At 29.1% G+C, this 14424-nt stretch overlaps 2 protein-coding genes across 2 annotated transcripts; both read right to left on the reverse strand.

Moving 5' to 3' along the window:
* Window positions 1-1832: 1832 nt before the first annotated feature.
* Window positions 1833-9147, reverse strand: Phum_PHUM086410 (low-density lipoprotein receptor, putative; the record flags this gene model as incomplete). Its single annotated transcript, XM_002423742.1, has 22 exons — window positions 1833-2004; window positions 2087-2309; window positions 2403-2660; window positions 2730-2936; window positions 3027-3220; window positions 3300-3469; window positions 3550-3699; window positions 3777-3975; window positions 4094-4282; window positions 4371-4624; window positions 4721-4872; window positions 4967-5234; window positions 5306-5552; window positions 5624-5908; window positions 5990-6134; window positions 6234-6543; window positions 6616-7429; window positions 7727-7878; window positions 7965-8103; window positions 8186-8376; window positions 8454-8665; window positions 9093-9147. 22 exons carry the CDS (start codon window positions 9145-9147, stop codon window positions 1833-1835), a joined length of 4986 nt encoding a protein of 1661 aa, XP_002423787.1.
* A 715-nt stretch (window positions 9148-9862) lies between these two features.
* On the reverse strand, window positions 9863-10674 carry Phum_PHUM086420 (40S ribosomal protein S10, putative; the record flags this gene model as incomplete). Its single annotated transcript, XM_002423743.1, has 2 exons — window positions 9863-10059; window positions 10368-10674. The coding sequence occupies 2 exons, from the start codon at window positions 10672-10674 to the stop codon at window positions 9863-9865; spliced, it is 504 nt and encodes a 167-aa protein (XP_002423788.1).
* Between the last annotated feature and the right edge of the window lie 3750 nt (window positions 10675-14424).

Below are 14424 nucleotides of genomic sequence, written 5' to 3' on the forward strand. Positions count from 1 at the left end.
TTAACGAAAAAATTTTTTTCTCTTCTCATTCATTCGTTCGTTCGTTCGTTCGTTCGTGACAGTTATGACGTCATTTAACGGTTTTTTTTTCGATTTTTTATTTATTTTATTAAATTTGGGAAAATGTTAAGAGTTACCTTAAAAGCCCCCCTAGTCAAAAAAAAAAAAAAAAAGAAAAAAAAAACTCTTTTTTTTACTATTTTGTAATTGTAAGTAAAATAAAAACTACAAAAAATTAATTAATTAATTAATTAATTAAGTAGTAATTAAGAATTAAAAAAATTTTTTTTTGTCGGTTGCTCATATTATATAATAATAATAATAAATATTAATTTTCGTTTTTTTATAATTTTTTTTTTAAAAAAAATATATTTATGTAAGAGTAAGTAGGTAATGTAAAACGATTATTATCATTATTATTATTATTAAATTTTAAAAATGTGACCTTTTTTTTATGTGTGTGCCGAAATTTTATGTATTTAAAAGAACGAAAATTAAAAAATAAATAAAATACTCGCACTTTCTTTTTAAATTTAAGGTTTTTTAATTAATTAATTAATTGTAATTGTAATTTTTTTTTTAAATTTAAAATATTTTTGGTAAATATATGTATATGTATAATTATTATTATTATAAATTAATTGATATAAATAATTAGTGGTTTTTTGTTTTTTACCTTGTTTTTTCCTTTCCTTTTTGTTTGTGATATTAAGTAAATAGTTTTGTCTTGTCTTTTAAATTAACTTTTTAAACGATTGTGAAAAATTAATAAAGAAAAAAGATTTTATTAAAACAAAAACCGTTACGAACGTTTTCCATTTTGAAATTTAACGAACGCGTCGTGGTGGCAACAACGTCTCAAAGTTTTCAAACTCATCGCAAAGATGGCAGCACCAGCTTAAAGTTTTTCAAAAATTCATCGTAAAGATGTCACCACTCGTCACTTCCGGAATAACGTTTAATTTCGACGTTTGAAAAAAAAATTTAACGGAAATCGAATAATTAGGATTTTTAAAAAAAAAAAAAAAAAAAAACAAAATTAATAATAATAATAAAAAATGTATTTCTCATATAATGTCATTTACAAAAAAGTTTTTTTTTTTTTTTTTAAATAAACAAATGAATATTAATATTAATAATAATAATAATATATACGTAGGTAAAAAGCACTTATTATTTAAAAAATACGTTTCGAAAAAAAAAACAAAATTTATTTACAAAAATAGGCTCACTTTTTTTTTCTTTCGTTGTGACACGTAATAAAATAAAAAATAATAATTAAAAAAAAAAAAAAAACAATAAAAAAGTACTATATAAAACTTTTAACATTTACAAAAAAAAATAATATAAAAACTTTTTGCTTAGGCACGGTTTTTAATGATGCAATGTAACAACAACAAAAAAATTAAAACATGTGTGTTTATTTAAAAAACAAGTGATTATTATTATTATCGTTGAAAAACATATTTAAAAAAAAAAAACATGGCGCGAACAAAAGCAAATCATTACATTAATAATAATAATGATAACGTTTTGTCATTCTCGCATTGGTCCTCGAAATCAGTAATAAAAAAAATCTGTCGCGTTTGTCAATTATCGTGATAATTTTATTAAAGGCTATTTAAGTAACAAGTTATGATGATAATGACAATAATGATGATGATGATGATCAAGATGATGATGATGATGACATTTTTTTTTTTTTTTTTCACTAACACTAAACAATGAGTGAGCATTTCAATAATAAGCGTCGTAAGTATTTACACAAAGGCATCCATGTTTGTTTTTTTTTTTTTTTTTTTTTTTTTAAATTATAAGAGTTTAAAAAATGTTCAGTGATGTCGATTAGGACTCGGAGGAGGAGGTAGTGGATTGAAATAAGTGCTCGAAGGTGATGGAGGACACGATGATGGAGTCGGTGGTGGCGGAAATGGATCCCCATCGCATTCCGAAGCCGTTCCTCTGCTGTACGTCATGTACTCGCTTTCCGTTTGAGGACGATACCTGAAAACATTCATTCATTCATTCATTCATTCATTAAGAGGTTTTCTCGTTGGGGGCCGGGGGCCGGGTGGGGGGGACTCACCCGTAATCAGATTCATCGCACACGTCCGTCGAACAGGGTGTCGGTGGCGGAGGTTGATTAATGACTCTGTAATGTCTGTATGGTCTGTATCGCGACGCGCTCGCCGAACAACATCGTCGTGATTCCGTCGTCGTGGCAGGAGACGGTGGAGGATTTAATGTTTCCGCCGGATACACGTTTGCTCCGCTGCACATTCCGTTCGACGTTGACGAACTCGAAGCTCCTGCAAAACATAAAATAAAAATTAAAAAAATAAATTCGGCGGCGGGGGAGGATCCCCCCCCGAAATTCTCGTCGTTAAACGTCCGACCCTCACCTGTTATGTGATTCCTATCGTAACTGTTACTCGTTGTGCTTCCGTTGAACATGGACATCCTCACCGAATCTTGTATTTTAGTAGGTTTGGGCATTTTCATACTTTGAAAAGGTTTCGGTGCCAGCGGGTCTCCCGCGGAATCTCCAACTTCGTCGGGTATTCTATTTCTTTTCCTTCGGCAACAGTATATCGAGAGCGGTATGAGAGAAATGGCACAAGCGAAAACAACGATAACACCCAAAACGTATCCCGTGTAATCTAATGGAAACAAACAATTTCGTTAAAAAATGAACCGGGAAAAGGGAAAATTTCAAGCATTAAAATTACTTTTATCCGCGTATGGTATGGAAGCGATGTTACAAGCGGACGGATTTTCATCCGAATTATCTTCGCACGTGTTTATCCCATCGCAAACGGACAATTGATCTATGCATCTTCCCGATCCCACGCATTGAAATTCTCCCTCTTTGCAACATTTCGCTTCGTCCGAACCGTCCGGACAATTTTCTTGTCTGTCGCAAACAAACGACGAATCTGAAACACAAACAAACGTCAAATCCCGCCGCATTTTCCGCCTGCAAGAAGAAGGAAAATCATCGAAAGGTTTTCAATACGATCACCGACCTATGCAATGCCCGGACAAACATTGAAATTGATTCGGACCGCAATTGGGACAACCGGTTTCGTCTGAACCGTCCGAACAATCCGCTTGTCCGTCGCACCTCCAATCTATGGGAATGCAATCTTTACCCCCGGTTTTTTTCATTCCGAGACACGTGAAATGATCGGCTCCGCAAGATGGCAAATCGGAACAAGTCCTGCGAAATAAATAAATAATTTTTTTTTTTTTTCAAATCCCGCCAAAATTCAAAATCATCTAAAAAAATTCTGGATCACCTGTCGTCTGTAAGGATTTGATCGATCGGACAAGCGCATTTACTTTTCAACGGATAAAGTGACGGTTGTTCCATTGGAAATTTATCCAAATTTTTAACGCCGTCGTACCTTCCATCGACGTCTTCCAGAGTGTTGTGAGACTCGTCGAATTCGTTGTTGTGTATTTCGAGCTGGGAAAAAAAAAACTTTATTCGTTAGCTTTTGAAAAATGATTCGATTAATGGACGAATGAGGTAAAGGTCATATTCACCTGATGACTGTATGATGATAAATATTCAGATCTGTTGTAATATAACCCGCCTCTGCTGTGAAGAGAATTAAAAGGTCTGGAATCGACGATGACGCAAATGTGAGAACAACCGAGTTTATTTATCGCACTGCACGGATGAGACTTCAACATCTAACAGTTAAAAAATCATAGAGTAACAAACGTCACGAATCAAATAATAATAATAATAATAATAAATGTGAATTTACCTTAAGGGTAGGCATTTGTACGGCTACCATATCCGTGGGCATGACTCTCGTAAGTACGTTTCTTCTATGCTTGTTCAATTTAAGTAATTCGTTGGCGATTTTTATTTGCTCTATGACGTGATTATCTTTCGTCACCAAATACAACATGCTCTTTTGAATGGCCAAACTTTCAACTTCGACTTGATTAAGTAACGTTTTTCTAACAACGAACGAACGAACAAACAAATTAAAATTAACCACCACCACCACCGCCAAAAAAAGGGGGGAGGGGAAAGGAGGGGACACGCAAAGATTTCCACAATTAAATCAATACCAACCTTCTGTGACCGTCCAAATTACAAACGTCTATTTGAAACGAATATGCGAAAAATAAAAGGTTCGAAGCTCGGTCGACGGCAATCGACGTCACGTCTTTCAAATCGTTTGCTATCAATAATTTTTCCGAACCGTCCAATCGCGACCTGTAAACTTTGTGAACGGACGTGAGATCCGTCCAAAATAGGAACCTGAAATTTAAAAAAGATTCGCATTCGGATATTATCGCAATCGATGGCAAGAATGATCGATCTAAGGGGGTTATAAAATGTCTCTCACCCTTGTTCCGGATGCAAAGCCAAATTTCTAGGCTTGTGCGATATATTTTTTAATATCGAATCGACTTTCACGGTTGGCGAATCGATTCGCGTCACGTTTATCACATCCGATATTGCACAACTCCAAAATAATAATCTCGTGTAAGGATCCAAAGCTAAATCGTATGGATGAAAATTTTTATCCGTGATCGTGAACACGGTCGACGTTTTAGATTCCGTATCGCTTCGTCTTATGGACTGAGAACGTCCGTCGATCTGATACCACACACAAAAAAAAACAATCATCATTATTATTATTATTATTATTAATTGTAATTATTAATTAAAAATCATTTGAATAATTTTATTCACCCAATATAAATATTGCGATATGGGATCGAATTCTATCGCTCGTACGTTTTTTACACCCTGTATGGGTAAAATAACATCCGGACAATCGTCCGTATCCGGAACCAATCTATGAATCGAATTCTTTTGCGAAAACAATATGAAAGATTTGGGTTCTGGAAAACAGAAAAAAAAAATGATTTAAAATGCATAATCAATAATCGATACATTCACGTCAATTTTATTTGGGGGGGGGGGGGTAAAACGTACTCAGACACGTTTTATTCGTGTTCGTGTTCAAATGATAATGCATAGGGCAGTTACATGCGTAACTATCACCGGGTAGAGGCAGGCAAAGATGCGAACACCCTCCGTTGTTCACCGCGCACTGATTCCAACCGCTTTGCCTTCTTTTATGATACACCAATATGTCGGACACGTCTTTCAAATTACTGTGAATCAAAGTTCGATTTTGTCCCGTCGTTTTATTAGCCGCTTCGATAGCTCCAGTCTCCCAATCCGTCCAGTAAATGTAATCCTGCAAACAATTACGGAATGACTCCTGCAATTCTTACACAAATTAATTTTTCCCCATCGAACGTATCATACCTGATACTGGGACAATCCGATAGGTTTGGATAAATTATCTTTTATGATTTTTCTTCTGCTCGTTCCGTCTAGGTTGCTACATTCTATCGACGGTTTATTAGACGTCCAATATAATTTCCTATACTCGTCGTCGATGGTAAGTCCGTTCGCACGACCGACATTCGTGACAAGATCAATAATGTTCTTTCCATCCATTGTCGCTCGTTTGATAGTTCCCATTTTAGACCAATCCGACCAATACATGTACCTGAACATAATACTTTTCGAAATTTTTTCTCCGAAGAAAAGAAATTACAGTTTAATTAAAACAAAACAAACCCTTGTTTAGGATCCAAAACTAAATTGTACGGTTCCTCCACATCTTTCCATATTAGAACTCGTCGAGACGTCCCGTTCGTTCTGGCAACTTCTATCCTCTTATTACCCGAATCGATCCAGTATATATTGTGAGACACCCAATCCACTGCGACACTCTGAGGCATATCCAATCCGAATTCTATGATTTTTTCAACGTCCGAACCGTTTATGAAAGATCTCGTGATCGTTTTCAATTTCGTATCAGCCCAATAAATTCGACCGTCGTTTTTATCGAAATCCAAACCGCTAAAATAATTTTTAAAAAAAAATTCAAACTCAACGGTTTTTAACGGTTTTTTTTTTAAAGTTTAGAGAAATAAGTGATACCTTGCATATTTCACACCGGCTATAGGTAAATTTAAATCGTTGTTGTGATTTTCTATGCTTATTTTACCAATGGCTTCCCGTCTAGAAAATAATAGAAACGCTTCCGGCAACACGCAAGTTTTCATGTTCGAACTTAATTCGTAATCTGAAATCACATTATAATAATAATAATAATAATAATAATAAAATGGGGTGACAAATGCGTGGGTAAATCATTTTCGGAAAAAGTTTAAAAAAAAAATACCTATTTGACAATCGCACGTGTAATTATTGTTGGGCCTGTTTAAACACAAATGATTGCAGCCTCCATTATTTACGGAACATAAATTTTTCCCCTTGTAATATCCCAATTTAACAGCTTTTAAATCCATTATGTTGACGATTTGATCCGCGATCATTTGCCTGTTGCTAGACGTAAACCTGTTCACTCTATCGATGCTCCTTTGACTCCAGTCGGTCCAGTACAAATAATCTCCCAGCAAACTCAAACCGAAAGGATGAGATAAATTATCACTTATGATTTCTCGACGATCGGTTCCATCGAAACTTGAAGACTATACATAATTTTTTAAAATATTATTTACGCATTTAAAAAATTTTAACGATAATAATAATAATACGTTTACCTCTATTTTATCGGTTTGAGCATCACACCAGTACAACTTTTCTAACGTTAAATCTAAAGCTATTCCGTTAGGCCAACCTAAATTTTCACTTATCAACAACCTCCTGTCCGAACCGTCCATGTTTGATCTTTCGATTTTGGGTTTGGTCTTACTCCAATCCGACCAAAAAATCAAACCGTGCTCAGGAGCAACGGCTATTCCTCTCGGCTCGTCCAAATCTTTATTGATTAAAACCTTTCGGTAGAGACCCTGCAAAGTTGCAACTTCTATTCTGTCCGTTCCGGTATCGGTCCAAAATAAATTTCTAGATAACCAATCGACGGCTATGCCATCGGAATGTTGAACTTCGGTGATTATAATATCTTCTTGTTGACTTCCTGAGATTTTAGCCCGTCGTATCCCTTTATTATTATCATCGGTCCAATAAATGAAATCTTCCACCGGATCGTAGTCCACGGCAATGGCATGTCGAATGCCTTGCAGGGGAAGTTTGAAAGTCGTGTAATCCGGGCAATCTAGGGAAATTTTATTAATACCGTTGCGCTGAACGACGATTAATATTTCCTGAGAACCATTAGCGCAAGTGTATTTGTTAATGAGTTTAACACCAGTGGGACAAGCGCATTTGTATCCCGAAGGATTGGTAGATAATAAACATAAATGTGAACACCCTCCGTTGTTTGTATTGCAGGGAGTGTCCATTGAAGGCTGACGTTCAGGCTCGTAAGCTCTCACGTCCGTAGGCACGTATTCACTATTTAAAATATTTTTCGGCGAAACGTTTGAATTATTTCTATCTAATTCATGAATTGACCTAAAAGATAAAATTTTGTACGTAAAAATTTATTTCTTCGACATAAATGAGTACTCCATAATAAAATTTAAAAAAAAAATAAAATACCATAAGTGAAGGAATCATTTTCAAATGGAACTCGGGGAATTTGTAGGAAAAGACAAGGTCTGAGAAATTGGATATGATTTGAATATAATCAAAGGTTTCCACAAAGCTAAAAACAGGGGAAAAAAAAATATGAAAAAATGAAAACAAAAAACATTTTAAGAATTATAATCAAAGTTGATGATAAAAAAAAAAAAATTAGTATTCACTAACCAAGTTTTCCAATCAGTCCAATAAATTTTATTTTGAAAAGATGTTATGCCATAAGGGTATTCCATACCAGTTTTAAGAATTTTCCTTCTATTTCTACCATCGTAATCAACTACTGCCAAAAATTGTAATTTTCCATCCACCCAATAAATAACCTTAAAATGAATTAAATTGTTATATTTATTTGTAAATTTTCATTAGTTTTACTTTTAGGTTAAAAAAAAAAATATAATAATAATACCTCATTGTCATAATCGACACTTATACCATTTGGCCAAAATATATCATCGCTGACAATTACTTTTCTCGAATCATTAGAACCATCCATATCAGCTCGTTCTATTTTAGGTACTTCTCCCCAGTCTGTCCAAAACATAAACCTAAAAAAAAAATTAAGACAATATGTCACTTTAATTATGTAAATTTATAAAAGAAAAAGATGACATTAGAGAAGAAAATTACTTTTTCATAGGAACTAAAGCTATTGCTCTCGGTTGATCGATGTCATCCCAAAACAAGACTTTCCTGTGTCTTGTGACTAACGAAACTACTTCAATTCGTTTTGTATCTCCATCTGTCCAATATAATTTTTGAGTCACCCAATCGCAAGCAATGCCATCAGGAGACATGACCTGAGTTTTTACTATCGAAAACTAAAAAATTAAACATAAAAATTGTTAGCAATTTTAAAATTAACATTAAAATTCCTTAAAATGTGTGTAATTTATACCTTATTAGTTGCATGTGTGCCATTGTAATTGGCACATTGAATAACTTCAAGCATATGATCAGTCCAACATATTAAACCTGCTTTGTAACAGAAATCGAGAGCAGCTCCTTCTGTCAAATCTCTAATAATAATTGTGTCCTTAGCATTATTTTTTGTTACATTAACTATTCTAATATCTTTGGAAGTTATATATGTCAATAAATGAGGATACCCTAAAATTATAAATATCAATCATATGTCAAAAAATAATCTTAACTAATTTAAAATGTATTAAAATTGTTAAATAATTCTTTTTTTTTTAAATTGATAATTATAATAATATATTAATAAGTGAAAGAAAACTAATAATTATAAAATAAACTGAATGCAAAATAGTTTTTTATAAAACATCAACTTCATTCATAATAAATCAAAACAAAGCCTATTTCAAAACACGGTATTTCGAATTACATTCATCATAATTATTAAATGAAAAATTTAAAATATTTGCTGCCAGAAGGAGAGTACATGTATTATTACTTTAAGTTTTTTTCATAGTTTTTTTAAAAACGTCAATGGCAGTGAAATATTTTAAATAAATATTTTAATTGTTTAGCATATAGTTTTAAAAGACAGCCATTTTGATGAAAACAAACTTACCTTTGCCAATTGTAAATATACTTAATAATGCAAACAAACGACAAAAAAATATCATCCTAACGGATATTTAATCCATACAAATATTTCACTTTTTCTTCTCATTACTTGAATATATTTAAATTCATATTTTTTGAACATCTGACGCCGGATAATAAGTTTTTATTCATCTACACACCTGACACTACTGTTGCGTGTCTTTAGACGTTGAATGGAATTCCATAGAGTAATATATTTTTTTTTTTTGTTATAGTTTTAATTGTCAATCACAAGTTCAAATTTTTAAAATTTGTAAAAAACATAATTTCCCCCCCCCCCCCCACGATATTAAATTGCATTCTATAAATTAAATAAATAATTATTATATATTTTAAGCTAATAATTTTTACTTTTTTTTAAATTAAAATTGTTTTAAAACTATTTTTATTTTTAACAACCGTTATGGTACTTAATGACAAATTTTAAAAAAATGTGACTTATTCAATTTTAATTATTTGACTTGATGAAAAATATCTTTTTTGTTTGTATATTCATGTACATCACAAAAATATCCTTCTTTAAAAACAAATACCAACATGAATACTCTTAAATTTAGATATTTAATAATTACTATTCATCGTTAATGAGCAAAAGTATTAGTGTACAAAGTATGCAGTCTTTTTCATAAAATCGACAATAATAATAGTCAGGCATTCGATAAAAACAATAATTGAAAAGGTTTAAAAAAAAATTAAACTTCTTAAAAGAAAAGTATTATATTATATATATAAAACTTATTGAGGAGCTTTTCCTCTTCCGAAACCTCCCCTAAATTCCATTTCACCAGTTCCAGCTCCGACATCTGCCTTTTTGTCAAGACCAGGGGTACGTCTGTAAGCACCACGTTCGTCATTCAATTTAGATCCTTCAGATCTTGGGGCACTAGGTCTAGCTCTGGCAGTTTCTTGTTTAACTTGACGTTTCAATGTAGCTGGGACAATCTATATTATGAAAAAAAAATTTAAATGTAAATACAACAAACATAAAATTAAATTTTACAAATCACATTTATATGAAAACATTAATAAAAACTTGGAGGTAGTATTAGACTATAAGTTAATTTATTCATCAGCATAGAAAAAAATAAGGTACTTATTTGGAATTATGTACATAATAAATTGAAACTTTACGACAGAGGAAAATATCACATTAAAATAAAAACTTATGGGAAATTAATAATAACAACTACCCCTAATTATTGATTGAAGAAGTAGACCAAGATTTAAAATTATTACTCACGGTTACAAAACTGAAAATTTTCTTTTTTATCCATAAATATATTACTAACCTCAGCAGGTAAATGTAAAAATGCTCTTAAATATGTAATTCCTTCATTTGTCAAATACCAATAGTAATGCCTCCACGCAAACTGTTCATTAACATAACCTCTAGATTTTAAACTTTGCATAGCCTTAATTACTTGAAGATTAGGAATATTTTCTAATTCTGGATGTTTTGCTGCATGGAAATCCTTTTTAGCAACCATAACACCCTCTTTAAAGAGGTATTCGTAAATAGATAAACGATTTTTTTTTGGCATCAACATTTCTAAAAAAATAAAAAAAAATAACAAATAACCATCACGGGTAAAAATAATTTTCGTTTCGTTAAAAACGATAAAAATATTAAAAAATAATATTTTACGTGCTTGAATATTTTAAAATTTATAAATGAATAAAAAGAACTTTTCAGGATTGATAAAATAATTACAGATTAAAATTGAATACACTTACTTGACGGAATCTATAACCACATCCAAAATGAAGGATTAAACCATAGACGTCAATTCCACAGAAGTTTAACAACAATTTCAACTTTCCAATTAAAAATTTCCAAAAGGAAAATTTTAATTAAAACAAAATTTGAAATGCACAATAAATTATTAATAAAAAAGTATTTTATCTCTTTATTAGTATTTAAAAAAATATATAAAAATTTATTAGTAACAATATAAATATTAAAATTAATTACATTGAATAATAAACGCAGTGGTCGTAAATTTTAGAGTTTCAAAAGTTGGCATCATTTTTTATTTTAATAATTCATGATGGCGGCAAAAGTTTCAAATGCAAAATATACCGTTAGATTTTATGAAACGTCATTTTAAAAAATTTTCATTTTATTTGTTAATAAAAATATAAAATATTATCAAAATTAAAGTTAATGTCTTTTTTTAAATATCAAAAAAATTATTATATCCATATATTTATAATAATAATAATAATAAAAGGAATGGAATAATAATAAAGATAATAATTTTTTTTTTTTTCATTTGGATGAATATATTAATATAATTACCCATTTCCGAACAACAAAATTATAAAATAATTAAAAAAAAAAAAAAAAAAAAAAGTTGTTCACTTATTGAGCATTAATTTAATAAAATAAAAACAAATAACCTCACCTGCTTTGGATGCTCAGCTATAAATTAATTGCACTCATTATTAACTTCAAACATTGACACAACATTATTATTATTATTATTATTATTATCATTATTCGTTACAAATAATTTTATTATTATTTAAAATAATTTAAAAAAAAAAAAAAAAATGCAATCAAAACATACTAAAAAATTATGTCAAAGTGAGTGTATAAAAATTAAAATAAAAATTTTACAAAAATTACATTTTATTTTTATTATTATTATTATTATTATTATTAAAAAAAAGAGACAAAATTAATAAAAAATGGGGGAGGGGGGGGTTTAAATTATTATTTACAATTATTATTAAATTTTTTCTTGAAAATAATTAAATAATCTATAGACAAAACCATTCATTCAATCAATCAATCACTCAATGAATCAAATTTGAATTTTATAATAATAATAATCACAGTAATTTTATTAATTTAATTAATTTTTTGAACTTTTTTTATTATCGTATAAACGCATGCACACGCACGCACGCACGCACGCAAACGCACAATCACGTGATTAAATTATCAATTTTATTATAAAATTTTTAAAAAATAGAAAAAAAAAATTAATTTTAATGTATTCAATTAAATAAATACATACTAACTACACCTCATCTTAAAAAGTAAATAATAATAATAATAATAAAACAAGTCATTTAACTACTACTACTAATAATAATAATAATAATAATTAATTAATTAATTAATTTCTACAAACGATCAATAAATAAATAAAAAATTTAAAACATGTATGTATATGTAATTATATAAATTTTTTTTACCTTTTTATTATTATTATTATTATCATCAGACTTTTTTCTTATCAATGTATTCACTCGATTGTAATTTTTTATTTAATTAAAATAACTACGGCGATACGACGGCGACGACGACGACGGCCATGATGATCATAATGATGATGATATCATTCAATTGACTTCTGGATAAAATAATAATAATAAATAATATTCAAACATGACATTAATAAAAAAAAAAAAAAAAAAAAGTTTAATTTCTAAAACCTTTATTTATAAATTTATTATTATTATTATCACTTTATAAAATAATTACACGGAAATTAATAATAATAGTAATAATAATAATTAATATTCACAAAAAAAATTATACAATAAAATTAAATTATTATATTAATAATAATAACAACACAACCTAAAAACTTATTTTTAATAATGATAATAATAATGATAATAAACCGTGTATGTATATATATATATATATAAAACTAAGTATAACTATTTTAATAATAATAATGATGATAACTTTTGTACAATAATGTAAAAAAAAAAAAAAAACTTAACATAAATACATTTTTATTTTTATTTATTTATTAATAATATTATTACTATTATTATTATCATTACATTTTTTTATAATTAAATTAAAATTTCAATGTTAAGTTAGCACCTTAGCAGAAGACAACAAAAAAAAAAACGAAAAAAAATTTTTTTTTTAATTTGTCCACATTCATTTATTATTATTACTATTATTATCATTAATTAATTTTAAGACGGATGGGGAAGAGGGGGAGGGGGAGGGAAGAAGGGAAATCGGCAATCGTTTAAACAGTAAAAAAAAAAACTACAATAACAAACAACAACAATAAAACAACGATAATAATAATAATAATTATTATTATTATTATTTACTAAGGATAAAATATTTATCCTTAGTGTACATAATTAAAAATGTTTTATTAAAATAATAATAATAATAATAATACTTTAAAAAATTATTTTATTTATTAAAAACAAACAACGTAAAAAAAAAACCCGTAAAGAAACAGACACAAACAAACCAACAACCAAACAATTATTTACTCATATGCGATTTTGTTCCTTTTAAAATTATTTGCCAGCGAGACTCGATTAAAAAATAATAAAATAATAAATAATTATTTATTAACCTATGTATTATTAAATTGTTTTAAAATAATAATAATAATAATAGTGATAATAATAATAATAATAATAAGGAAATGATAATAATACAAACATAATCGTAATGACAGTGCAAGCACTTAATTTATTTAATTATTTATTTATTTATTTAATATTTATTTATTTTGAATTATACAAATATAAATACAATTAAAAAAAAAAAAAATTATAAATGCAATATTTAATATAATTAAATAATGTATATTATTAAGGCAATTAAATAAAATAAATTAAATAAGACTTCAATTAATGAATGAATGAATGAATGAATGAACGAACGAACAATTTTGATTTGTAATTATCGGTTTAAATCTTTTACGCGTGACGTCACTTTATTGAATTCATTCATGGAGAAAAAAAAAAAAAAAAAACAAATTTGGTTTGAACAAAACTCCTCCTCCCCTTCCCCTCCTCTTTCTCTCCGCCCCTTTTCTTTCCGTTTCTCCTCTTCTCTTTCTCCGCCCCCTTTCTTTTCGTTTCTCTACCTCCTCCTCTTTCTCCGCCTCCTCTCTTTCTTATCTACCTCTCTCCTCTCCCCTCGCCATCCCCTATTTCCTTTTATCACTTTTTAATTTTTTTCCTTTTTTTTTTTTTTTTTTGTTATCATCAATTGAAGTCTTACAAATGAGAATTTTACAATGCTCAAGTACTGGACATTTAAATTATGTTTTTTTTATTTTTTTATTTTATACTTTTTAACAATAATAACAATAATAACAATAATAATAATAATTTGTTCTTGATTTATTTATTTATTTTTATTTGATGGGAGTAAATAAAAAAAAAAGAAAAACGCCGTCGTTCGTCATCGTCGTCGCCATTTTTTTTTGTTAATCAACAAGCGGATGACATAAGCTAAACATTTAGCTTTACCATTTACGACGTTGCCTTTAATTCAGGACGATTTTGACATGCCT

The sequence above is a fragment of the Pediculus humanus genome, genomic scaffold (assembly GCF_000006295.1).
Source record: "Pediculus humanus corporis 1103172107436 genomic scaffold, whole genome shotgun sequence".
In the NCBI taxonomy this organism is placed as follows: domain Eukaryota; kingdom Metazoa; phylum Arthropoda; class Insecta; order Psocodea; family Pediculidae; genus Pediculus; species Pediculus humanus.